The sequence below is a fragment of the Hyaena hyaena genome, unplaced genomic scaffold (assembly GCF_003009895.1).
Source record: "Hyaena hyaena isolate Hyena2069 unplaced genomic scaffold, ASM300989v1 scaffold_209, whole genome shotgun sequence".
In the NCBI taxonomy this organism is placed as follows: domain Eukaryota; kingdom Metazoa; phylum Chordata; class Mammalia; order Carnivora; family Hyaenidae; genus Hyaena; species Hyaena hyaena.
In genome coordinates, this window is record NW_024080844.1 from 2142138 (window position 1) to 2168577 (window position 26440).

The window sequence follows — 26440 nt, forward strand, 5'->3', positions numbered from 1 at the left end:
CAGCATGGAGCCCAACATGGGGCTCAATCTCATGACCCTGGGATAATGACCTGGGCTGAAATCAAGAGTTAGATGCTCAACTGACTGAGTGAGCCACTGAGGTGACACGCTCAGTGCTTTTTAAAATTAAACTATAGTTTTATAAGTCCACAGACCATATAAATAGAGTAAATACTGTATAAATAGAGTAAAATTTAGAAATTTTTATCCTTGAAGCATCTGAGCAGCTCAGTCAAACGTCTGACTTTGGCTCCGGACAGGATCTCAGTTTGTGAGTTCGAGATCTGCACTGGGCTCTGGGCTGACAGTCTGGAGACTGGAGCCTGCTTCAGATTCTGTGACTCTCTCTTTCTCTGCCCCTCCCCCACTCACGCTCTCTCTGTCTCTCAAAAAATAAACGTAAAAAAATTTTTTTTAAATGTCAATTCTTAATGAATAAGGGGTTTATTTCTAAGGAAACAATTCATTATTATTAATTTTTAAGAAATGTTTATTTATTTTTGAGAGAGAGAGGAGGGAGAGGGAGAAAGAGGGAGCACAAGTGGGGGAGGGGCAGAGAGAGGAAATCTCAAGCAGGTTCTGCATTCAGCACAGAGCCAGGGCTCAATCTCACAACCTTGAAATCATGACCTGAGCCCAAATCAAGACTCAAATGCTTAACTGAGCCACCCAGGGGCCTTCAATTTTCTCAATTCTTAACAAAACCTAGGGGTGCCTGGGTGGAAGGCGGTTAAGCATCCAACTTCGGCTCATGTCATAATCTCATGGCTTGTGAGTTCGAGCCCCATGTCAGGCTCTATGCTAACAGCTAGAGCCTGGAGCTTGCTTTGGATTCTGTGTCTCCCTCTCTGCACCTCCCCACTCGTGCTCTGTCTCTCTCTCAAAGATAAACATTTAAAAAATTAAAAAAAAAAACGCACCCAAATCTAGTTAATATGACCATCATGAGGCAGTAAAATATAGGAAAAACCTAGCCAAGTGAATATAAAAACAAAGTAGTTCAATTTCATAACTAGTAGGGCACTGTTGTAGGCTGATTTAAGGAATATACATACCCCCGGAGTTCTCTTAAACAATGTTGGTGTTTCTATATCCACAAACCCTAAAAAGAGAGAAGCATCAGAATTTTAATACATAGGAACCTGTCAAATATGTTGTCTATGGTTCAATTCAACAAATCTGAGGCTACATTTTAATTAGGGATTTTGACTGAAATAAGTTACTGAGCCTGCTGAATACTGATTTCCACACATCCAAGAAGGAAGCTGAAGATTTTCATAAAAACCTATTTGGTTCATAAAATGACACTTTTGTCATGAAATAATTCTAACTCTTTGATGGATTCTTGTCTACTGAACCATTTTGGTTTTCTAAACATTCTGCTAGTGTAGTGAAAATAACATAAACATAGTAGGAAAAAACCTCAGGACTGAATGAAGAGTGTAGTTTAATTCATAGGACATTTCTGAGCTCTTAACAAATTAGTATAAGCATGATAAGGAATTAAGAAAAATGCCCAAGGGCTGTCCCACCTTCAAGGCAACACCTTTCAAAGACTATTTGTGACCTACTAGAGAACTAAATTATGCTCTAAGACAAAACAGCTGGAAATAAACCTTTCTTCAAAAACTGCTTTTCATTGAGTGAATTCCGGACCTCTGGCAACTTGTGACCCAATGATGCTAAAGAGAAGACACAATAAAACTGCTGATGAAAACAGAAGAGATGCTAAGATGCTCATTGAGGCTCGTCCCTTACCATGGAGATTACAGAGGTATTCCCGCATCTTCATGACCATCTGGGACCTCAGTCGCAGGTTATGCTGCATTTGGAAACTACGCAAGTCTAAGTAGCGATACTGCAAACGAAGAGCCTCTGTTTTCTAAATAAATTTAGAGAGTTTTATGTTCAAATATTTCTGAATGCTAAAATGATATTAACTTTAATACAAAGCTTGAATTTTCAAAAACTTCAGTTTTATCTTTAGTTTCCACCATTTGCTAATACACCACCATTCTTTTTTATTTTTTTTTTCCTTTCCTTTATTTTAGAGAGAGTGAGTGAGCAGGGGAGAGGGGCCAACGTGGAGGGGGAGTGGGGGGAGGGGGGAGAGGGGGGGAGACAGAGAGAGAGAGAGAGAGAAAAGGAGAGAGAGAGAATGAATCTTAAGCAGGCTCTGCGCTTAGCGTGAAGCCCAACACGAGACTCAATCCCACAACCCTGGGACCTTGGGGCCCTGGGACTATGACCTGAGCTGAAATCAAGAGTCAGATGCTCAAATGACTGAGCCCACTCAGGTGCCCCTAGATCACCATTCTTAATTCCTACAGCTTCTAAGTTTGTTACTAGCATAGATTTTAGATTATTACTATTTTTTTCACTATTCATTATTATTAACATTACCTTTTATTGATTGAAATTTGCCTACCCTCACTAAACATTTATCCATTCATTTAAGCCCACAGTTGAATCTTGAAAAAAATATTTAAAGACTTCAAAGATCTTTTAAAAATACACAGCAGAGTGCAAACAGCTGTGACATTATCACCTGAGTGGGACTACAAGTGTAACATATGCACGGGAACAGCACAGGCATCTCCATGGCTGAGCGCGTCGGAACCGGTGAGAAGCTTTGCTTATTTTCAAGTCCGTAGATCTCTGCATCTCTCTGTGCTGACAACTTTTTGTTTTTAAAGTCCTTTTTCCTCAAATAGCTTATTTCTTTGATACTAGAAATTGAAGAACTATTGATTCTTTCTGAAAGCTCAGCTGGGGGAAAACTGTAGATTTTCTTTTTTCTCTCCCACAGAAAGGTCAACCCTGTAATTATAATGCTTTTTCTACTTAAAAGATTAAGTTTTGAGATTAAGTTTGGAAAATGTGAATGTAACACTAAGTGGTCATGCAATCAATTTAAAAGCCTTCTTATAGATCAGTTTACAAATTAGATGTCTATACATTTACAAGTGTAGATAATGTGACAAAGTCCAGATTATCTGGGTATACTCCCCAGAGCTAGTTCTCTAATAACCCCTCAAGCTCTGGCAAAGAACATCCTAAATTGCAATAATCAGATTTATATGCTTGGAAAGTCAAGGAAACATTTTATCACTGTTAGAGGCTTAAAGGTAATAGGTGAAGGCCCTCCTATGCCATCTATTTCCAAGGTAGAAATTTCCCTTCAACACGTAAGATAGTAGCAATAAAAACACTTAAAAATAATAGCTCAAGCCTTAAAGGTAGAACCATGTTTCAAGCTGTCTGAAAAAGCAGCCTGGGTGGTTAGGAACTGCAACAGCTTACTGCATTGTTGCTATTTCAGAACAGTTCACAGAGGAATTGTCCAAGAGCATATTTCAGGGGCACCTGGGGTGGCTCAGTGGGTTAAGCCAACATTCTTGATTTTGGCCCAGTTTGTGGGATTAAGCCCAGCATCAGGCTCCACGCTGTTAGCGGAGCTGGGGATACTCTCTCTGTCCCTCCCGTTTGCACTCTCTCTCTCTCAAAATAAATAAACTAAAAAAAAAACAAAAACAAAAAACAAAAAACTATAAAGAAAAAGAACACTTCATAATACGTCTATAATAAAACACTTGATTTTGTAGAAGTTAAACTTTTTCTTTTAAAAACTCTGAAAACACTTTACTGGTTATCAACATTTTCTAAATACCTAATATTTTTTTAATAACAAAGGATGGCACCTTCACGAAGTCCTTAATTTCGAAGGGCAGCTTCTTGCAGGTATTCAGAAGTTCAGCGGATTTAACTTGGATTTCGATCTCACCCGTTGGCATTTTCTTAAAGAGACAGACAGAAGAGACCTATGTTTAAAAAAAATCATTCCTCAGGGAACATTTGTACATAATGTAAAGTGTGTAAGTGCTGAGAGCGCACAGTCTGAAGCATAAATGTCGGTGCCAGATTTTGACATTCTTATGCATATCCGTGGTCAAGGTGCTCATTTTACAAAGGTTTTAATGTGACCCTTTGCACAGGTGTGTATCTGGTGAAGATTCTGGAATCTGTAGGTTCATCTGTAGAACTTGCAGAACCTTTGGTGCCTGACGTCTAGCAGGTGCTCGGTCTCTTGCCTGAATGTGCACACAGTGCAAATATGTATAGGTCAAATTTACACACAGTTTCCAAAAAACTCACCGGATTCTCTTGTCCTGGAGGTCGGGAAATTACTGTCCCAGATACTTGCACCACAGACTCCACTGGGGCTTCACATAAAATCTTTTTCACAGAAGCAGCTGACTATACAACAGGAGAGAAAAACAGTTCTAACAAACAGATGAATTTAAAGGAATATGTAGTAACTACAGTAGTCTATGGTTTAGAAAATACAAACACTCATTTACTGCCCTTAAATACTGCCGTAAATACTAGGGCTGCCCTTAATTACTTTATTAAAGACTCCGGTAAATTGGTTCCCCATTTTGACTCCATAGAATACAGCCAGTAAAACTATAAGGTACGAGTTTTAACATTTTTTCCTTAAAGGAAAATAAGGAGAAGAATGATTGATGCAAACAATTCCTACATACTTTTAAGGAAACTGTCTCCAGAGTTAGTCTCGGGGGCAGTTAAATCCAATAGCAATAATGGGGTCCAAATGAAAGGAATGCTCTGGATTCTCATCCCTGAAAGATAATTCATTGCTCTTTACTTACTTCAAAGACTAATAAGTCTGAATAAATCATGTTCCTCAGATACACAAGCACTTGTGAACATTACCACAAGAGAAACCAGTTCTGCTCAACAAGTATGATGTGAGCTATTTTTTTTTAACGTTTATTTATTTTGAGAATGAGAGAGAGCTAGCAAACAAACGTGAGCAGGGGAGGGGCAGAGAGAGAAGGGGACAGAGAAAAAGAATCCCATACAGGCCCTGTGCTGCCAGCATAGAGCCTGATGTGGGGCTGGAACTTACAAACCATGAGATCATGACCTGAGTCATGCTCAATGAGTCGTGCTCAATGGACTGAGCCACCCAGGAGCCCCCGACATGGGCATTTTTATTTTATCTAATTTTAATGGTAATTATTTTTGTGAGCAGGTAGTACCTTCCCATGGCTCAAAATTCAAAGGGTACAAATAGATATACAGTGGAAAGTCCCACTCTCCAGAGGTACGCAATGTACTAGAAACTTACGTATCGTTCCAGGAACATTTCATAACCAACACACATACATGCCTCCTTTTTATACAGGTAATAGGACTCTACATGCTCTTCTGTATCCTGTTTTTTTCACTTGACAATATATTTTGGATTTCTTTCCAGATCAGTACATAAAGAGTTTCTTTCACTCTTTTTCCTATGGCCACAGGGATGTACATTACTTCTTATAGGAGTTTCTTCTTAGGGGTACATCTTGGTTTTTCCCAATTGTTTTCTATTAAAAATAATCTTGGGGAGCCTGGTTGGCTCAGTCGGCTAAGTGTCTGACTTCCGATTGTGGCTCACGTCTTGATCTCACTGTTTTGTGTTCCAGCCCCGCACTGGGCTCTGCTCTAACAGCTCAGAGTCTGCTTGGGATTTACTCTCTCCCTCTCTCTCTGCCCCTCCCTTGCTCATGTGTGCTCGTTCACTCTCTCTCTCTCAAAAATAAATAAATAAACATTAAAAAAAACTCTTGTAAAGAGGCAGCTGGGTGACTCAAGTCGGTTAAGCATCCAGCTTTGGCTCAGGTAATGATCTCCCAGTTTGTGGGTTCAAGCCCCGCATCAGGCTCTGTGCTGACTGCCCAGAGCCTGAAGCCTGGTTCTGATTTTGTGTCTCCTCTCTGCCCCTCCCCTGCTCATGCTCTGTCTCTCTCTCTCAAAAATAAACATTAAAAAATTTTAATAAAAAATTCTTGTAATGAAGAATCTTGTATTTATGTCATTTGCATTTGTGTAAGTGTAGGTGTAAGATAATTAACTAGAAAAGAAATTAATGTTTCAAAGGATATACACTTATTATTTTGACATTGCCAAATTGCCGTCTGTAGACTTAGTGCCACTTTGTACTTTGTACTCCCCCCAAGAATGTATGGGTACTTGTTTTCCCAAACACAGTGTGCTATCCATACAGTATTTAATGATAATTCTGTGTAGTTTTAATCATATTTCTCTACCTATGAGTGAGGTTGGACATATTTTAATATGTCTATTAAGCCAGTTATGTTTCCTTTTCAGTAAATTTTATTTTCATACCCTGGGTTCATATTTCTACTGGTTCACTGGTCTTTTTGTTTGTTTTGATTTCAAGTAGCCCTTGAGAGAAATTCGCCCTTTATCTGTGATATGAGTTGCACATATTTTTTCCCAGTTGGTCATTTGTCTTAGTGCTGCTTATGGTAGTTTTTAGTTTCAGTAATAATAAACTTCTGAATTTAAAACCTCAAACATACTTATCCAACAAACTCAGCTTATTCTACCACAGTGTCAAAGAGGCTTTCACATAACAGTAGGACACCTTCTATTACCTCATCCTGGGGAATGACAACTTGGACAAGCCCATGGAAGTCTCTTAGGACCAGGAAGATGTTCTGCCTAATCAATGAAGAAAATGAACATGTTAAGATAAAATCTCTGAGGGGCGCCTGGGTGGCTTAGTCGGTTGGGCGGCCGACTTCGGCTTAGGTCATGATCTCACGGTTCATGGGTTCGAGCCCCGCATCAGGCTGGGCTGACAGCCAGCTCAGAGCCTGGAGCCTGTTTCGGATTCTGTATGTCCCTTTCTCTCTGACCCTCCCCTGCTCATGCTGTCTCTCTCTCAAAAATAAATAAAACATAAAAAAAAAAAATTAAAGCAGGCAAAACAAATTAGACAAAAAAAAACCCATGCAATTTCCCATGTTCTTTTTATGATAATTATGTGCTTTCATTAGTTACATTCATGCATCTATGTAGCTGATTAATGAAAGGAAAAAAAATGGACTTTTCATTTTCATGTTCTTTTTTCCCGTTTTTCTTTTAAGTAAATTCCACGGCACATGCAGGGTTCGAACTCACAACCCTGATATCAAACTCTGCCTACTTGAGCTAGCCAGGCACCCCAGAATTTTCATTTTCAATTTCAATTTTTTCCTGCTATATATACAGCTTACTAATGCTACCCAGATGTTATTTATTGAGAGAGAGAGAGAGACAGAGAGACAGAGAGTGAGCAGGGGCAAGAGGGGGAGGGAGAATCTTAAGCAGGCTCCACATCTAGTGTGGAGCCTGATCTTACAACACAACTGTGAGATCATGACCTGAGTCAAAATCAAAAGTCAACGTTTCACTGACTGAGCAACCCAGGCTCCCCTATCCAGATGGCTTATTAATGAAAGGCAATTTTTTATAAGGTTTATTTATTTATTTTGAGAGAGAGAGAGCATGCATGCACAAGCAGGGGAGGGGCAGAGAGAGAATCCCAAGCATGCTCTGCACTATCAGAGCAGAGCCTGACGTGGGGCTCCAATTCACCAACCATGAGATCATAACCTAAGCTGAAATCAAGAGTCAGACACTTAAGCACCCGAGCTACCCGGATGCCCCAAAAGGCAAATTTTAAATTTTCACTGGCTTAAGTCTTTATAAGAAAATTTTATTAAATTTGGAAACTTTCCACATATTAAAATCCAAAGAATATATTTCAGGATATTAGAAATATCTACTTGGTCATTTTTGAAATATAGCAGTATAAGCTCTTCTCTCTCTCTTTTTTAAAGAATTTAATGTCTATTTACTTATTTTGAAAGAGAGAGAGAGGCAGAGGGAGAGAGAATCCCAAGCAGGCTCCATGCTGTCAGCAGAGTCCAACATGGGGCTTGATCCAATGAACTATGAGATCATGACCTGTGCCAATTTTGAGAGTTGGACAGTTAGTCAACTGAGCCACCCAGGTGCTCCTAAATTCTTCTCTTAAAAAAAAAGATACAATGTACAATTTTCTAGAGGAGGTCTAACTACTAATTTAATACTTCTACAAACTATCAAAAGATCCCTCAAATTCCAACATTTTAGGCGTTCAACCTACATTTCTTATACTGTCCTTAGTACCAGAAGGAGGTACAGAAAGCCCCCTCAGATTTTGAGTTCAGTAAAGTCACCAAATGTATGGGTCAAATATCCACCCATTTGGGACATATTCTTTAGGAAGACCACATACTCTATGCATTTTGGAACTCTTTATTGTGAACTGATGTACCTTTCAGGTATGTGCTGGAATACAGAGATGAACAACACAACGGGCTTTAACCTTAAGGAATCACGGTTTATCCTTTTAGGTTTTTCTCTACCTAAATTTAGAATAAATTTAGAATAAAATAAGCTCTTTTCATGGTATTGAAGCTTACCAGCTGGCCCACTGCCAATTACTGGTCCTAGGAACTCTTCAACTTTAGTAAGTCAAGGGACATTCAGTCCACTGGTAGAACACACTTCATTTATTACACCCTTCAACAGACGCCACTCAAGTGACTCTATTCGGGTCTTTCAAAACAACCCTGAAAACTGAATGGATTGTGAAAATCCTGCAGTGGTTGCAAAGCTTGTATTGTTCTGACTGGTTGAAAATTAATAAAAGTTTGGAATTGACTGGGGGAAAACAGCCACCAGGCATTCTTACGCCAGTTTACCTTCGGTACTGAATCCATCCACACAGGGTGACTTCTTGGCCTATGTGAGAAGAACGCAACTCTCCGCAAGTGTTGGTCCGAGCAACAAAGCTACTCAATTCTTTAAAGAAGAAAAGCAAGATTAAAAATAGATCATTTGTGAATTGCTTAACAATAATGGCTCCTAAATTATTTCAATTTAGGCATTTCATGGCAATGAATTAAACTTACAAAGTTGGAAGTCTGTAATTTGAGTCAATCACTATTCAATTTACCTGCAACTGTGTCAAAAGCCAAGTGAAATAATGGTCTTAATGTAAATTGTTGCCCTGTGTTAGGAAATCTAAACTCTGATCAGGTAGTTTTTGCCTTGAGACCTAAAATTACCCTATTCTTAACAGTGCACATTTCCCCCAAATCAGATGTTAGGAATTACAGAAGTTTGATGGTACAGTAAATGGCTTTAGTATGAATCTAGAGTGACACCAGTCACTTGTACGCTAAAAAACACTATTCAAGATATTCTCAAATATTAAAGAATTGTTTAGCCTTCTCATTAGCAGCATCAACTAAAAGCAGAATTCATGTGGTCGTTTTCTTTTGTTTGTTTTGTTTTGAACTCCAGGAGAAAATCTACATTATAAGAAAAGAAGGAGCGAATGATCTGTCTCTACACCTAGGGCTATCCAGTTGGGTCTACAGGAAAATGGAGTTAAGAGCACTCCGGCTGTAGAGAGCAGGAGGAAGTAGTTTAGAGGACAGAGCTCTTCGCTGCTTTCAACCTGGCATTCTCCTCTGTGAACTGAGCACCAGTCTTCTGGAGTGAGAGCCGTGGATCAGGTGGGTGATCCTTCCGGTGGGTGTGGATAAACCCCTGCACAGCCGACCTAACCAACAGGTGAACATGTTGCAACCGCAGCAGGATGGCGAGAGACGCTCACGAATCCCAAGTTGCCGGTGTTGGATGGTGGTCAAAAGTCAGTTTTGGAAATATACACAAATCCCTTAAAATGCTAGAGTTGCCGCCCTCTTCTCCAACATGTAAGCCCTTCTCCGCAGAACATTCCAGCACACGTGTCTAGAAACTAGACAAATCTGCAAGTTCTTTGGAGTCCTTGGAGGGCGGATAGGGGAAAAACCTTTATTCCACCCTCAATGCATCAGTTTCCAATTCTAACAAACCAAACTGCGTCCAGAAGAGCCGAGAACCATTCCACACAGCACGGCAGAGTGAGACTCCGCGCCCATGCAGAGGAAGGGGCCGGTCACCAAGCGCACGCCCTTCTTTTCCCACCACGCTTCCCCGAAGTCCCGCAGGCAGAACGGAAAACAGAAAGAAACTCAGCCTCAGGTTTCAAATCTCCCAGACCTGGTGGCCAGCCTCGGGTCTTCAAAAAAAGGAAGGTGAGCAAACCCCCAAATACAAAACCTCCTCAAGGCCTGAACCCACATCCAGAAATCACTGTTGGGAGCCAGGCACTCCCCAATCGGCTCCGCGAGCGCCTAAGTTCGACCAATCGGAGAAGACTTGCCGCCGCCATGTTTACTATGGGCGGAAATTTGACGGAACGCTTCACGTAGATAGAAAAACGCGGAAGCCAAGTTGACGGGTAAGCGTTAGGTCCCTCGACCTCAGTTAAAATGGCGACCGTAGTTGCTTCACTAACGGGTAAACGGCATAGGGAGACTTCCGGCGTCTGACCGCAGAGCGAGTCGGGAAACGATTTTAAACTGAGGACGCGGCTGAGGGCTCGGTTGCCGCTTCTCAAAGGCGAGGTTTCAGAGCTAGCTGGGCTGCTGAAGGGCTCAGGTGGAGAGGCACGACTTGGGAACCTACTGTCCCTTACCCTCCCACTCCTGAGGCAGAAGCCGACTTCACAGGAGCAAGGGTGGCAGAGTGGGTGGCAGCGGAAATGTCCCTCCCGCGGTGAAGTCGTAGGACGTCTGAGGAAGCGGAGGTCTTCTTAACTGGGCCATTGTGTCCCTTGGAGAATCCACTGGATGTGGAGCGAGAAGGGATTTGGAAGGGCCAGGGGTTCCCCTCGAACTGTCTCTGAGCTGCCATTTTGGCGGCTTTTTTTTTTTTTTTTAAACTTCAAGGAATTTTAGTCTCGATCCAAACTTTTGGAACCATACTTGAAGAATGATTCATGAAGCCGGAATGGGTGACAGCGTCATCACAGCGTTTTGTTGGTAAGACGCTTTGTATTTGTCCAGGCCCGGCAGTAAGCTCTATTTTGGCCTGTCGTGCGCTCGTTATCTTTACAACATTTGTGTGTGCTTGGCATTCGGCCAAGCACTGGCGGTGGGACCTAGGTATCGGTGGCAGTGTAGAAAAGTAGATGATTTACCGTCAAAAAACCCCATGAAGTTGTACCTGTGTGTTGTGAACTGCAAGGGCATGGAGAGTTGGCCGAAGAGCTAGCTCAGTGGACACCTGCCAGCTTCTGAGGACGTGAACCCTCCAGGATGGGTTGCGTTTGGTCAGACACACGGGCGGAGAGAAGCAGTCCTAATTGGCTATAGGCTGAATACAGAAGTTAGGGAGCAGAGGCAAACTTGGCCGGAGTAGTAGGGTGATGATCAGTCTAGAACAGGTGACACATGTTTGGGTGTAGGGCAGTGGTTCTTAACCTTTCTGAAAATTGTCTGGGGGACCTTTCTTCATCCCCCTCCACCCACTAAATACACATGCCTTCAGCATCTTGCATAGAGTCTTAGAGGGTTGTTGGAGTTTGAAAAGTCCGTTTGTCCATACATAGCTCTTGGGGTAAGAACTCTTAAATCAGTAGAAGACGAGCCTGGATAGTATCAAATAATAAGATCAGCTAAGGTTGGACCTTGAGACTCAGTTCTGACTTCATTTAAATGCCAGGTGGGAATTACTGGGATCTCCAGCATCATCAGGCTAGGGTGAAGGGGCGTCTGTGCATCACTAGGTATGGGTTAGGGAACGGGGTTAACATTGGGACACTGAAATAACGAGTTAAGATATATTTTTAACCTCTTAATTATTGGGCAGGGTAAAATTGCACATTATTGAGTGTGGGGTGAGAGAGTAAAATAGATGGAAGTCATTTTCTAATCTTCAATGTGTGGATTGGGCTATTTCACTGTATTATAGTATTAAATACTTAAGGGAAAGGTTTTCTCAAAACCAACCAACCATCTCAGTGCTAATAGCCTTTTTCTCACCTAGATGGAATTTTACTTATTTTTGTTTGGAATTCATAGCATTTCTCTTTTAAGGAGTCAAATTCATCAGGGTGTACTTTGCCTTGAAATTGATCCTTACTGAAATGTGCAAGAAGGAGAGAAGAGCACCACTCTGACTTTTTACTGTCTGGGTTCAAGTCCTAGTTCTTGCACTCTTTAACTGTATGCCTTTGGCAAGTTACTTGACTTTGTCTTCCCATCTATAAGATGGAAATATAATAACTCACCTCGTGGGATTGTTTGAGGATTAAATGAGCATATGTTAGGGGCTTGGACAAGTACCTGGCACCTAATGAATGCTCAGTAAATGTTAGTAATTAATCCAGATCACAAATTTGAAAGAAACGTTCTGTGTAAATGGGACTGATTAAATTTAAAAAGTTTTCAAATGTTTATTTATTTTTGAGAGAGAGACAGAGCACAAGCGGGGAAGGGCAGAAAGAGAGGGGGACACAGAATATGAAGCAGGTTCCAGGCTCCCAGCTGTCATCACAGAGCCCGACACAGGACTTGAACTCATGAACTGTGAGATCATAACCTGAGCTAAAGTCAGTGGCTCAACGGACTGAGCCACCCATGTGCCCCAGATTTTAAAGAGATAATTCAATATGAACTGGAAGCTAGAATGCCTTAAAGTAGTTGCTATTTAAGTTATGTGGTGTATGATGTTGCTTGGCATTATCTGAACATTGATAACTGTATGTTTAATTTATGAAATTTTGTGCAAGACACAGAAGGTGTCCTACTTTGATACACTGAAATTTAAATATAGAAATAAGTATAGCTCTTCATTTGTGAAAAACTTTCTTCAAAGGGTTAACTGTACTAGTACTTGGGGGTAATTATTATAACTTCAAATTATATATAATTCCTTTCAATGAAAGTCATAATTTTAGAGTTCTATGAAATTCTTCTGTTCAATTAAACCAATGCTCGTTAACAATTAAAGAAAACTCAGCATTATATTAGGGTAATTATATAAGTGATATAAAAAGCATTGTTTCAGTCAAGGTATTTTAGTCACATTGGGAAGAGAAAAAGTGTGCGCGCGCGTGCACACACACACACAATACTACAAGGATGTATATGAATATGGGCCAAAGGAATAGTACAGACTAGATGATCAAGGAGAGCTGTGTGAGCTGGTGTATTATTCTCCAAAGATTTTATGAAACATAATTGGGAGATTTTGTTAGACTCATCCAGACGGTTTTTGGGCTTTTAAGCAGTATTGACTCAGATCTTTTATACACACACACCTATACACCAATTCACATTGCTTCCAGGAATGACCTATTGATACAGACGGAAGTGTATGACATAAGTATTTTGGGGAAATTAACAAAATCCTACTACTTGAAAAGAGATCAAATTCGAGCATGATCTTAAAGGAGGTGAAATGGAAAAAGGACACTTCAGATAGAGAATATGGTGGGCAAAAACAAGACAAGAATATATTTATGTCTGGGAGGAGTAGGATAAGGGCAAGCTGGATTATGAAAGATCTTAAATAGTCAGCGGAAGAGTAGAATTTTTCTCATCACTGTAAAGTTTTTGGCACAGGTGACTACAGTGTCATTGCCCATAGATATGGAAAATGCTTAGTTGTGGTAGTAAGAACCTGGAGGTCTCTTTGGGAATGGATGACGGAGAACGTTGAAGGAAAAACTCCAGAGAATGTGCTTAATGACTATCTGTTCAAGAATGAAAGTATCTTAAAAGAATTTAAATTAACATAGACAATTGACAGGAATTTGAATGGACCAGCTGACTTTTGGAGAAGGATAGGAAGGAGTTGAATTTAGTTTTGAACATTCTGTGTTTGAGGTATCTATAAGATATTCATAAAAATAGCCTATAGCCAATGGGAAATGTAGGACTTGGTTAAAAAGTCAAAACTGAGGGCAGAGAGGGGATGGGGAGAGAAAGAATTCATTTATAGTGAGAAGAATCGGCAAAACTGTGAGCATGAATTAACTCATTAGTGTTCAGAATTCTGGTTTTATTTCTTTTATGTAGACCATGGATCCTTATGATACACCAGAGTCAACTCCGAGGCACCATGTATCCTCAAGGCTTAAAGATTATTGTATAGGTGCCACCCCTTTGCAGAAACGATTAGAATCAGTCAGGAAGCAGAGTTCGTTTGTCCCAACTCCACCTCGAAGGAAAATTCCTCAGTGTTCACAATTACAGGTATGCTTTTGTATGTTCCTTCATGTTACTCAATAATTGAGAACATTTATGAACAAGTTTTGCTTTTCATTACTTTTTTACAGTATTTTTAGTATCTTCTTAAATTTCTCAGGTAATAAATGAGAAATAGTGAAAACAGGTAGTTATTCACACCATCAATACCACCTCTGTTATGTCTTTTTTTTTTTTTTTTTTTTCCTGAGAGAGTGTGTGAGCAGGGGAGGGTCAGAGAGAAAGGGAGATACAGAATCTGAAACAGCCTCCAAGCTCTGAGCTAGCTGTCAGCACAGAGCCCGACGCGGGGCTCGAACCCACGAACCATGAGATCATGACCTGAGCTGAAGTCGGACGCTTAACCGACTGAGCCACTGAGGCGCCCCTCTGTTATGTCTTTTTAAAAAAAGTTTATTTTGTGTACACAAGAGCGTATTGTACAAGTGGGACGGTGGTGGGGGGTGGGGAACAGAGAGAAAGGGAGAGAGAATCCCAAGTGGGCTTTGTGCTGCCAGCACAGAGCCTGACATGGGGATTGATCCCACAAACCGTGAGATCGTGACCTGAACCAAAATCTGTAGTTGGATGCTTACCTGACTGACCCACCCAGGCTCCCGTTATGTCTTTTAATCTCTAGCATTTCCACAGTTTTTGTCTTTCATGACATTAATGTTTTGAAGAATGTAGTTTCCTCCCTTTTCCTTTTTAAATAGAATATTCGTTTTGTGTTTGATGTTTCTTCATGGTTAGAGTGAAGTTATGTATTCTTGGCTGGAATACAGCATAGATGCTGTTGTCCTTCTGGGGAATAGGTGATCAGTTTTGATCATCCTGTCAAGGTGTTGCTTGGTAATTACTGTTTATTCCCCTCTGCATCTAAGAAGCAGTCTATGGGGAGGCACCTTAGGACAACGTAAACATTCTGTTCTTTATCAAAATTTCCCTTTACATTTAACATCCATTGATAAGTTTTGCCTGATTCCATCTTTATCGTGGTCACAATATAATGATTTTCTAACTCTGTTCACTCCACATTTACCAAACAGCCTTTGGCATTCTATTGTAAATCCTTCTTGTTTCTTCTCTGTGTATGTATGTGTCTATTTTATTAGACTTACTGAATTTTTGTTTTTCAAAATTTTTTGAATCATTCCTAAATTACTTTGGTGTTTAAATTATCTCAGATTTGTCTGCTGGCAATGCTCTCTTTTGAGAATTCATAAACAACTCTGATCGTTCATAAACAATTCTGAAGGTTTATAATATTAGTAATTCGTGATTTCACTGGAACATGAGATAAAACCCAAGTTAGTGCAGGTTTGATATGTGGTTTGAGAAACTTAGCAAAGAGTCTGGCAGATCAGTCACCCACACCTTCCCTCTAATCTTCTTTTCTTGTCAGTGTGGTATGCCTCATATCTTTTGGGATATGAGAAAATTTTTGCTTCTTAAAAGTTTCATAAATTACTAGTGATGGTGACAAAAGTGATGGATCTTAACCATAAACAGAAATTGTGTATAAATTAAGGATTGGGATGTCCAGAGGTACCTGGGTGGCTCAGTTGGTTAAGTGTCCGACTCTTCATTTTGGCTCAGGTTATGATCTCACAGTTCATGAATTTGAGGCCTGCCTCTGGCTCTACATTTTAGCAGAATCTTGCTTGGGATTCTCTGTCTCCCTCTCGCTCTCTGCTGTTCCCCTGTGCTCTCTCTCTCTCTCGCCCTCAAAAATAAATAAACATTTAAAAAAACAAAAGGATTAGGATGTCCAATTCAGTGCTTCCTTATCTCTATCATACAAATAATTTTGCTGTACCTTTTGACAGTAACAATAAAAAAGTTTATAACTTATGCAAATTTCTGTGAATATTATAGTCAGAACAAATATTTTTGTCAAGTAGACAACTGTAATGAAAATTCCAAAAGATAGTTGGAGCTGTAAGACTATGGCAGGAATTATGAATTCTATAGAAAAATTCAATTCAGGATAAAAGTAAGGACCTGTATGGGGGTATATATGAAGGCCCTCAATAATTCCATAGAGCTGGGGCGCCTGGGTGGCTCAGCCAGTTAAGTGTCTGACTTCAGCTCAGGTCATGATCTCACGGTTTGTGGGTTCAAGCCCCATGTTGGGCTCTGTGCTTACAGCTAGCTCAGAGCCTGGAAACTGTTTCAGATTCTGTATCTCCCTNTCTCCCTCTCTCTGATCCCCCCCCCGCCCCCTGCTCATGCTGTCTCTCTCTCTCTCTCTCTCTCTCAGAAATAAATAAAACATGAAAAAAAAATAATTCCATAGAGCCAATATGAAGGATGTGTTTTGTTTTTATAAGTTTATTTATTTATTTTGAGAGAGAGAGAACACATGAAAGCATGTGCACAGGGAGGGGCAGAGAGAGAGGAAGAGGAAAATCCCAAGCAAGGTCTGCTGCCGGTCCAAACCAGACATGGGAGTTGAACTCACAAACTGCAAGATCATTACCTAAGCCAAAATCAAGAGTTGGCTACTTAATGGAGTGAGCCTCCCAGGTACCCCAGAAGTGTTTTTGTTTTTGATGGTACCTGTGGTTCTAATAGAGCATGACAGAAATACTAAGTATTTTTTTATTTGATCAACTGAATTTGACATTGGGTCATAGAATGGATTTATTGCCAAACATTAAAAAAAAATTACATAATTAAAATGAATCAAATTTAATGCCCCAGGAATAGTTACTATTTTTTAAATCTATAATCTAAGTTTCTAAATGTTCATCCAATAAGTATTTATTGAACAGCTGTTTTAGATGGCAGTGTTCTAGGTGCTAGAGATGGAGCACTGAATAAATCAACAGAATCCCTGTTCTCCTCACACTCATACTCTGGCAGAGAAGACAGTAAAAATCACACAAACATATAATATCAGATAGTAATAAAGCATGTTAAGGAGATGCAGAGTGACAAAACTGGAGTGGGTGCAGGTGCTACTTTACATAGGGTGGCCTCTTGAGTGACATTTGGACAAACCCAAGTAAAGGAAAGGAACGTGCCATGTGAACACATGTATGGAGAGCATTCAGAGGGAAGAAAGGTGCAGTGAGTGAAAAACTCTGTTCAGGGATCCTCAGAGTCCTGTAAACTCCAGTTTGGTTGGAAGGTAGAGATCAGTTATCCAGTAATAGATTTGTAGTAAATACTTAAAATCCTGTGATTAAATTCTTATTTACTAATGTTTCCTAATTCTTAAACTACCGTTGTCTTGATTTTTTTTTCTCTCTAGGAAGATAATGATCCTCAAAAGGTTGCATTCCTTCTCCATAAACAGTGGACTTTATATAGTGTAACTCCCCTATATAAATTCTCCTATACTAATCTCAAAGAGTATTCTAGACTTCTGAGTGCATTTATCGCGGCTGAAAAGCAAAAAGGGCTTGCTATTGAAGTGGGAGAAGACTTCAACATCAAAGTGACTTTCTCCACTCTCCTAGGAATGAAAGGAACACAAAGAGACCCTGAAGCATTTCTCGTCCAGGTGTGTTATATAAGCAGTACTTGGTTCTCAGGGGAAAAGAATCTGCACTGTCTTGGTTTAGAAATTGTGGTATTTTTTTACTGTTTAAAAAAATTTTAAGCCTGTCATTTTATGTCAGGTTTGGCCAATTGAAGTAATTAGATATGATCAACTTAAAAAAAAAAGGTGGGTTTTTTTTGGGGGACGGGGGGGCGCCTGGGTGGCTCAGTTGGTTAACCATCTGACTTCATGAAGCTCAGGTCATGATCTCGCTGTTCGTGAGTTCGAGCCCCTGCATTGGGCTCTTGACAGCTCAGAGCCTGGACCCTGGTTCGGATTCTGTGTCTCCCTCTCTACTCCTTGCCTGCTTATTACTCTGTTTCTCTCTCAAAAATAAACAAACATTAGGGGCACCTGGGTGGCTCAGTCGGTTAAGTGTCCAACTTCGGCTCAGGTCATGGTCTCGCAGTTTGTGGGTTTGAGCCCCGCATCAGACTCTGTGTGGACAGCTCAGAGCCTGGAGCCTGTTCGGATTCTGTATCTCCCTCTCTCTCTGACCCCCCCCCCACTGTCTGTCTGTCTGTCTGTCTCTCTCTCTTTCAGAAATAAATAAAAATTAAAAAAATTTTTTTAAATAAACATTAAAAAAATTTTTTTAAATAATATGATTACATTATAATCATATTTATTTTAGAAAACTTAGAAAATACATAAAAATACAAAGAAAATTAAAAACCACAGTTTAACATTTTGGCATATATTTATTTGCCAATAGACAACCAGAGTAAGCTTCTAATTTGGAAGGTTATTAATTATTGGTTCAATTTATTAATTTATTAATTGAATCAATTAAGTCTCAATTTCTCTTTGAACCAGTAATTAATAACTTTCCAAAATAGAAAGCACCGGGCCCAGATAAGTTCACTGGTGAATTCTGCCAAACATTTAATTAAGGAAGAAATTATTTTAATTCTATACTCTCCTCAGAGTATAGAAGCAGAGGGAATACTTTCTAACTCATTCTGCTAGGCCAGGGGTACCCTAATACCAAACTAGACAAATGATTTAAGAAATGACAGATTGATATCTGTCAAAAACTAGACAAATGATTTAAGAAATGACAGATTGATATCTCTCATGAACATAGATATGTCTGTCCGGTTATCTGGATCTATTAAAATTGGGATCATTTTGGGGTGCCTGGGGGACTCAGTTGATTAAGTGTCTGACTATGGCTCAGGTCATGATCTCGTGGTTCGTGGGTTCGAGCTCCGTGTTGGGCTCTATACTGACTGCCAGCTCAGAGCCTGGAGCCTGTTTCATATTCTGTATCTCCCTCTCTCTCTGACCCTCCCCTGCTCATGCTCTCTGTCTCTCTCTCAGAAATACATAAAAACATTAAAAAAAATAAAAAATAAAATAAAATTGGGATCATATTGCCCATACTTTTGCATTATGGCTTTTCAAAAAAAAAAAAATAGTAATGTTGTAGAAAATTACTGATATCATTAAGAATTCTACCTTTTATAAGTGTATCTGTATAATTCTATGGTTTTTACTAATGAGGACCAAATTCCTAGAAGTCGAATTTTAGCAAAAAAATATGTAACATGGGGTGCCTTGATTTTGGCTCTTGTCATGATCCCAGGGTTGTGGGATTGAGTCCTACATTGGGCTCCACACTGAGCATGGAGCCTGCTTGAAATTCTCCCTCTCCCCACTGCTCCCCGCACTTGCTCATGCATATACACTATCTAAAAAAAAAAGAAAAGTAACATATCATTACACATTGTGGTATATCATGTTACTCTTAGAAATGTAATATTCCTTCCTATGTGTAATACTTAAAAGTAATACGGCTATCTTGATTTATTAAGAAACTGGATTTATTATTCATGCCTGCCACTTCTGTTTATTTTCGGTTAACTCATAGCCATCACAAATTAAATTCTGAAATGGTCAAAAGGCCTAATTTTGTTTATTTGTATAGATGAGGGGTTAGCAAATCTGTGGCCTGCAGGTCAAATCTGAAATGTTTCTTGTTTTTGTTTTTTGTTGTTGATGTTTTTCTAAATAAGGTTTTCTTGGAACAGAGCTCCTTTCATTTGTTTACATTATTGTGTATGGCTGCTTTTGTGCTCCAACAGCACCATTGAGTGGTTGCTTACAAAGCCTAAAATATTTACTATCTGAATTTTACAGAAAAAAAATTGCTGACCCTTGGTATAGATCAGGTATTGGCAAGGATCTTCAAGATTCTTAGGGCTGGTTTTAGCTGCATAAAACAAAAAGCCTAAATAATAGTGAATTAAACGTCTGTCTTGAGGTTTAATTGATAGAGGTTTATTTCTCTTACAAAAGAAGTGGAGTAAGCTGTTCAAGACTGGTATATGCTTCATGTGTTAATAATTTTAATAATCCTTCTATCTTCTCTGTCATCCTTGGTACATGGCTTCCATCCTTAAGGTCACATTGAAGTCTAGCATGGGTCCTGAAGCTCTAAATTATACATGCAAGTTCCAGGGAGGAGAAGTAGGAGGAAGGGCAAATAGAATGCCTGCCTGAGTAAGTTTTTAATGAGACTGCGAAGACCCAACAACTTCTCTTTGCATCCCTGTTAGAAGGCAGACTAGGGAATTTTTCTTTTTTAGTGGGTACTTTGCTACCTCCTTAAAAGCACCTCTTTGAAAGCACAGTTTTATTGTGGAAGGAAAAGTAGGTACTGGGTAGACAGCAGTCTTTGTCAAATGAAGCTGTTGATTTCCCAGAGAAGTGTGATTTGCGTGTCAACAGGTAAGCAAATGTTCTTGTACAGAATAGAAATGACCTCTTGAACTCTTCGTAGAGTGTCCCAATAATTTCCAAATTAAACCTCATTTCTTCACAGAGTTACAGGACTTTTAGGTTATAAAAGTATGATAGACATGTCTGGGCTTTAAGGTTTTCGAGACTCTCTTATAATCTCTTGAACAAGAAGGAAGAATGTGCTAAAAGTAACTTTCTAAATGATTATCTCTAATGGGATCTGATACTGGGCTGTATTTTTCACCTTATCCTGGTCAAACTTTGAAACTTCTATGAATATCTGGAAGGTATGTTTGTCATGTAGTTTATAAATTTGAAGTTGGAGGGTTAGTCAGTCTGCTGGAAAATATAATCAAGATTCTAAAAAATCTGAATGAATTGGCACAATACGTCAAATTGAAAGAGATTAAAATTTTAATAGGAATACATATACTGCCCCTCTATATTAGGGGAGATTTACCTATTAACAGCAAAAATGAATAGGGATCATTTAAAGCTGTCAACTAAAAATTAGAAAACTGCAATCTAAGATTATATTAGTAGTAGTATAATCTAGGTCTTTTTGAAGTAATTATATACACTTATGAATGGCTCTCATTCAGAAGAATTTCAGAATGAGCAGGATAATGTGTGTATCATAGGAGGAGTGGTTGAAGAAACTGGAGATGTTGAACTTGGCATTACACATGATAGGGATTATCAGATATTTGAAGGCTTTTCTGTAGAAGAGAGATTAGATTGATTCACTCTACATGTACATAAAGAAGAAAGCAGGACCTGTGGGTGGATGGGTGGAAACTGTGTGCCTAACATGAAAGAACATTTTTAATTTGATAGAGCTGCCTTAGGAAATCCTGAATTCTTCCTCAATGGAAGAATTCAAACACATTGAATATGGTGACTTTTTACAGTCCCTTCTGAAGTTGAAATTTTGAGGGCTTTTTTTCTCCCCAAGGATAGCATACTTGGTTATACCATATTGGCATTCCTTATTTTGCATTTTGGTTGCACCAAGATCTTGCCATATACCATATCCAATTAAGAATATGAAGAGGAAGGAACGCCTGGGTGGCTCAGTCAGTTGAGCATCTGACTCTTGATTTTGGCTCAGGTCGTGATTCCACACTTGTGGTATTGAGCTCCTTGCTGAGCATGGAGTCTGCTCAAGATTCATCCTCTCTCTTTCTCTCTTCTCGTCTCTCCCCCTCTCTCCCTTTCTCTGCCTGCCCCCCTCACCCCTCTCCCCTGCTTACATGCTCGCTCACTTTCTAAAAAAAAAAAAGAAGAAAAAAGAATATTAGGAGGAAGGTCAGTTAGCTTGATAAACCCTAACAATGATTAGGGAGATTATTCCCATGGTGTTTTTTTGGCAGATAACACATGTATCTTATTTTAAATGTACTAATTTTGAGAATATGTAAGTTAAGAGTAAAGGTACTTTTGAACTTAATGAACTCCCCTTTTTTTTCTTTGTAGATTCTGTCAAAATCTCAGTTGCCATCTGAGAACAGAGAACAAAAAGTGTTGTGGACTGGTTGGTTCTGCTGTGTATTTGGAGACAGTCTTCTGGAGACTCTTCCAGAAGATTTCACCTGTTTACCTTTATTCCTTGCAAATGGAGCAGAAACGAATACAGCCCTAGTTGGAACCTGGTTTCAGGAAACTTTTGATTGTCATTTCAGTCCCTTAGCAATCAATGCATTTAACCTTTCCTGGATGGCTACCATGTGGACTGCGTGCAAAATGGACCAATATATGGCTGCTACCGAATTTCTTTGGTCTGTACCCTGCAGCCCTCAAAGTCTGGACATTTCTTATGCCATACATCCAGAGGATGCAAAAGCTTTGTGGGACAGTGTCCACAAAACACCCGGGGAAGTTACTCAGGAGGAAGTTGACTTATTCATGGACTGCCTTTATTCACACTTCCATAGGCATTTCAAAATTCATTTATCAGCCACAAGATTGGTCCGCATTTCAACATCAGTAGCTTCAGCACATACTGATGGAAAAATAAAGGTTAGTTTGAATAAATCTAGGTAATTTTTTCTTATTGCATGGTTTTCAAAATGTATAGTGATTGTATTTTCCGCATTGAAGAAACACATTTGAATGCTAATTTGAGACAGTAGAGAGATTTTATGCTTTATAAACGATTTACCAGAAAGTCTTCAGCCTTTAGATGCAGCTTTAAAATGGAAGGATACTATATGCTCTATGCTACAGGCTTTGGTAATATTATGAATGTAGTAACTTTGAAACTTTCAAAATTATGTTTCCTCAAATTTTGAAATAATTATCAGAGCAACAGGGGATTTTGTGTGTTAGATGAGAAAAATATAGCCAGAAATATGTAACTAAGATGTCATCTTTATATTTTAGGGTTTTTTCTCTCTAGTGGGAAAGAAATAATTGACATTGTCTTACTCTCTAGGAAGTTTTTTTTTTTTTTTTTTTTAATGTTTTACTTATTTTTGAGAGAGAGTGAGAGCAGGGGAAGGGCAGAGAGAGAGGGAGACACAGAATCTGAAGCAGGCTTCAGGCTTTGAGCTGTCAGCAGAGAGTCTGACACAGGCCTTGAACTGAGATCATGACCTGAGCCAAAGTTGGGCACTTAACTGACTGGGCCATCCAGGCACGCCTACTCTCTGTGAAGTATTTGTTAGAGGAAATATCAGAAATAAACTGAGAGCAGGTACCTAAATATAATAAAATATATTACTGTATTTAAAATGTATTAAAATATGGCCACAATAAACACTCAGTAAATATTGGTCTTGTCACTGAGCTATGATTTTAATAGACCTTAATTTTAAATGTTTTAAAAAAATTTTTTTGTATGTATTTATTTATGAGAGAGAGACCGAGTGTGAGCTGGGGAAGGGCCAGTGAGCAGGGGAGGGCCAGAGAGAAGGAAACAGAATTTGAAGCAGGCTCCAAGCTGTCAGCACAGAGCCCAGTGCGGAGCCCAAACTCATGAACAATGAGATCATGACCGGAGCTAAAGTCGGAAGTTTAACTGACTGAGCCACCCAGGCACCCCAATAGACCTTAATTTTAACCTTCAGAGCAACCCTGTAATAGGTATTTTTATCCACATTTTATTTTTAAAACAAGGAAACAGGCCAAGATAGGTTTTAGTGATACCTGCAAGATAGTTTAGTAAGAGGAGGAGTCAATATTTGAGAGCTTAACTCTTAGGTTCCAGAAAGTTCATACTCTGTAAGCACTATATTAGTGTTTTTCAAACTGAAAGTCATAATGCAGTAGTAGGTTGGAAAATGATGGTTAGAGAACAGCTTTAAAAAATGAAAGAAATCAGGGTGCCCGAGTGGCTTAGTTGGTTAAGTGTCCGACTTTTGCTCAGGTCATGATCTTGCAGTTCATGAGTTCAAGCCCTGCATCAGTCTCTGTGCTGACAGCTCCAAGCCTGGAGCCTGCTTCCGAGTCTGTGTCTCCCTCTCTCTCTGGACCTCCCCCGCTTGTGCTTGCTCTCTCTTTCTCTCTCTCTCAAAAGTAAATAAACATTTTAAAAATGAAAGAAATATAATAGAAATATAAAAATGAGTGTTATCACATTGGTAAGGGTACACATTTGCTTGTACTGGATCATGATGTTAAATTTATTTGGTTTGCAGTAAAACATTTGAAAGGTTATATCATATTATTTTGACGTTATAAAGAGGAAAACTTCCATTTTAACATCTCAGAATTCAGTGTTCATGAAGTCTTAATATATTTTAAAATTTTGTTTTCATATGCCTACACTCCATTAGTAAACTACATTTAAAAACTATTTTGTATAATGTGTTCTTGTGAATATAAAAGTGGTTCTTAAGCACATTTATTTTATCTGGTCTTTTGTTAATCTCAGAGTCCCTCTTAATGATGTAAGACAGTAACTGGCTACTAGCTTCACATAATGCCATGATGATAGCTAACATTTATTAAGCACTAATTGTGCCAGCCATTATTAAGCATTTTATGTGTATTGTCTCACTTAGTTTTTCACAACAACCTATTTACATAGGTTGTAAAGAGAAAACTAACACAGGGGATAAATAGGTTCCCCGATATCACACAACTAATAAGTGGAGTTTGAATTTGAACCCAGTTATCTGACACAAAAGCTTATGCCTTTAAAAAAAAAAAAAAAAAAAAATGTTTGTTTAATTTGAGAAAGAGTGAGCTGAGGGGAGAGAGAGAGAATCCTAAGTAGGCTCCGTGCTATCAGTGCAGAGCCTGACAGGGGGCTCGATCCCAAGACCCTGGGATGGTGACCTGGGCTGAAACCAAGAGTTGGACTCTCAACTCACTGAGCCATGCAGGTGCCCCAAAGCTTTTGCTTTTAACTAAAACAGTGCCCCCCTCTCAAAGATTAATGCATTAGCCAGGTTTCTGTCACCTGCTTAGTTTCTACAAGATACTTTTTTAAAAACACTTATTTTTAAATGTTTATTTATTTTGAGACACAGAGAGAGAATCCCAAGCAAGCTTCTCATTGTCAGCGCGGAGCCCAATGCAGGGCTCAAACCCATGAACCGTGAGGTCATGACCTGATCCAAAATCAAGAGTTGGACAGTTAACTGACTAAGCTATCCAGGTGCCTCTCTGCAAGATACTTCTGGAATCTATATCCCTTTGACAAGAAGGAAGCTCTGGAATCTTTTTCTAGAAAATGTAGATCCAAGCAATTCATAGCCCAACCATGGAAGTCAAGATCAATAAGAACCTTAGTCTAATTATTTCTAAGCACCATTGACTAGTAGTTGTATATTTATTAAAGTTAGTAGTTTTCATTAAATAACATCTATTAGACTTAGAGCCACAATGGTTTGGGTTGATCTTAGCTTGCAGATATGGAATTTAAAATAAGCCTGGAATTTTTATCAAACTGCTTTGTTGTAATAATTAATTCTAACTTTATTTTTATTTTTTTTTCAGATTCTCTGTCATAAATACCTCATTGGAGTCTTGGCATATTTGACAGAACTGGCAATTTTTCAAATTGATTGAGGTCTTGTGGGAACTATAGATTATGGATTATATAACTTTTTCTTACAGATTATTTGCCTAATTCCTATGCTGAGAGGAACTACAGGAGAAATATGCATCTATATCTACATCTGTTTTCTTCTCAGTGCTTTTGGAATTGCCCAGATAGAAGCCAAGAAGGATCTAGAAAAACAAAGAAGGTGGTAGTGAACGAATCAGGTGTTCGTATAATAGTCTTGATGATCTGGGATGCCAGTCTTTAGAAAATGCTGAGTTATATTTTCTTGGGCCATCTTATATCAGATTTTTAGGATTCAAATGAAATATCTCTAATATTGAGTATTTTTGATTTGGGTCTTTAAAAGCCTTTAATCCCTCTTAAGCATCTTAGAGTTGGATTCAGAGAGAATTTCTGTCTTCTAAAGACATTTTCCTAGTGTCATTTCACTGTCAAGAGTTGGCAATCAAAATCCTCTCCAAGGGAAGCTAAAGATTAATTTACATTTTTTAAGGCCACTAATGTGCTTCTGTTTTTAATACTGTTTAATTCTTATTGCAATGTTGAATTAAATATTCACTTTTAAAATGAAGCAGTGTGTTTATCAGTGTCTTAGTGGCACATCTTTAATTAATGTCTCAGGAATGAAAAGTCGTAGGCTTTTTCTGTAGCACAAAGGTTACAAAGCAGCAATTATATAGATACATACTAAATAGTAGAATTGAAAGGGACCTGTGATCCTCTTTTGAGAGCAACAATGATCTTGTTTAACTTTCACGTCCCTAATTTTGTTTTTTCACAGTGCTTGGTAAATGTCTGCAGTTAAGTAAATGCATTTTAACCAACTCTTCCATTTATAGATGAAAACTATGAGATCGAACAACTTAGGAGACTTGCCCAAGATGCTGTATTTAAATCTCTTATTTTAATTTATTGAGCATAGGAAGATTTTGTTTTACTTTAGAAACTTTTTAAAAATTTGTTTGAAAGGAAATTAATAGGCTGTCATTCTAAAAGGTTACCTTTTGGAATGGGATATTATTTCACATATACTAGGAACAGCAGATAGTGGAAAAATCATGGGCTTTGGAGTGAGACAGTCATGCATTTAACTAATATTAAGTTCCTGCTGTGTACTTAGAATTGTATCGGGTAACAGGG

At 39.0% G+C, this 26440-nt stretch overlaps 2 protein-coding genes across 10 annotated transcripts in view; one reads left to right on the forward strand and one right to left on the reverse strand.

Annotated features, from left to right (window-relative positions):
* The window catches only part of DARS2 (aspartyl-tRNA synthetase 2, mitochondrial), a 31398-nt gene extending 21291 nt beyond the window's left edge, over positions 1 to 10107 (reverse strand). For 2 of the 5 annotated variants that reach the window (XM_039242356.1, XM_039242355.1), the window contains exons 1-7: positions 9371 to 10107; positions 8610 to 8709; positions 6471 to 6537; positions 4156 to 4257; positions 3702 to 3797; positions 1759 to 1882; positions 1056 to 1102 (exon numbers count right to left, since the gene is read on the reverse strand). In XM_039242356.1, the coding sequence (XP_039098287.1) occupies positions 1056 to 1102; positions 1759 to 1882; positions 3702 to 3797; positions 4156 to 4257; positions 6471 to 6537; positions 8610 to 8709; positions 9371 to 9494 (660 nt within the window). In that variant the 5' untranslated portion in view covers positions 9495 to 10107. Of the gene's footprint in view, positions 1 to 1055; positions 1103 to 1758; positions 1883 to 3701; positions 3798 to 4155; positions 4258 to 6470; positions 6538 to 8609; positions 8710 to 9370 lie in introns of those variants that run through there. The other 3 variants (XM_039242357.1, XM_039242354.1, XM_039242358.1) reach the window with 3 other exon arrangements.
* Positions 9930 to 25871, forward strand: CENPL (centromere protein L). 5 transcript variants are annotated; one of them, XM_039242361.1, is made up of 5 exons: positions 9930 to 9992; positions 13824 to 14000; positions 17251 to 17502; positions 21763 to 22305; positions 25231 to 25871. In XM_039242361.1, exons 2-5 carry the CDS (start codon positions 13827 to 13829, stop codon positions 25300 to 25302), a joined length of 1041 nt encoding a protein of 346 aa, XP_039098292.1. In that variant the 5' UTR covers positions 9930 to 9992; positions 13824 to 13826; the 3' UTR covers positions 25303 to 25871. The 5 variants fall into 5 exon arrangements, with proteins under 5 accessions (XP_039098292.1, XP_039098290.1, XP_039098291.1 ...); XM_039242359.1 differs by lacking the exon at positions 9930 to 9992 and adding an exon at positions 10147 to 10198; XM_039242360.1 differs by lacking the exon at positions 9930 to 9992 and adding an exon at positions 10325 to 10781.
* The last annotated feature ends 569 nt before the right edge of the window (positions 25872 to 26440 follow it).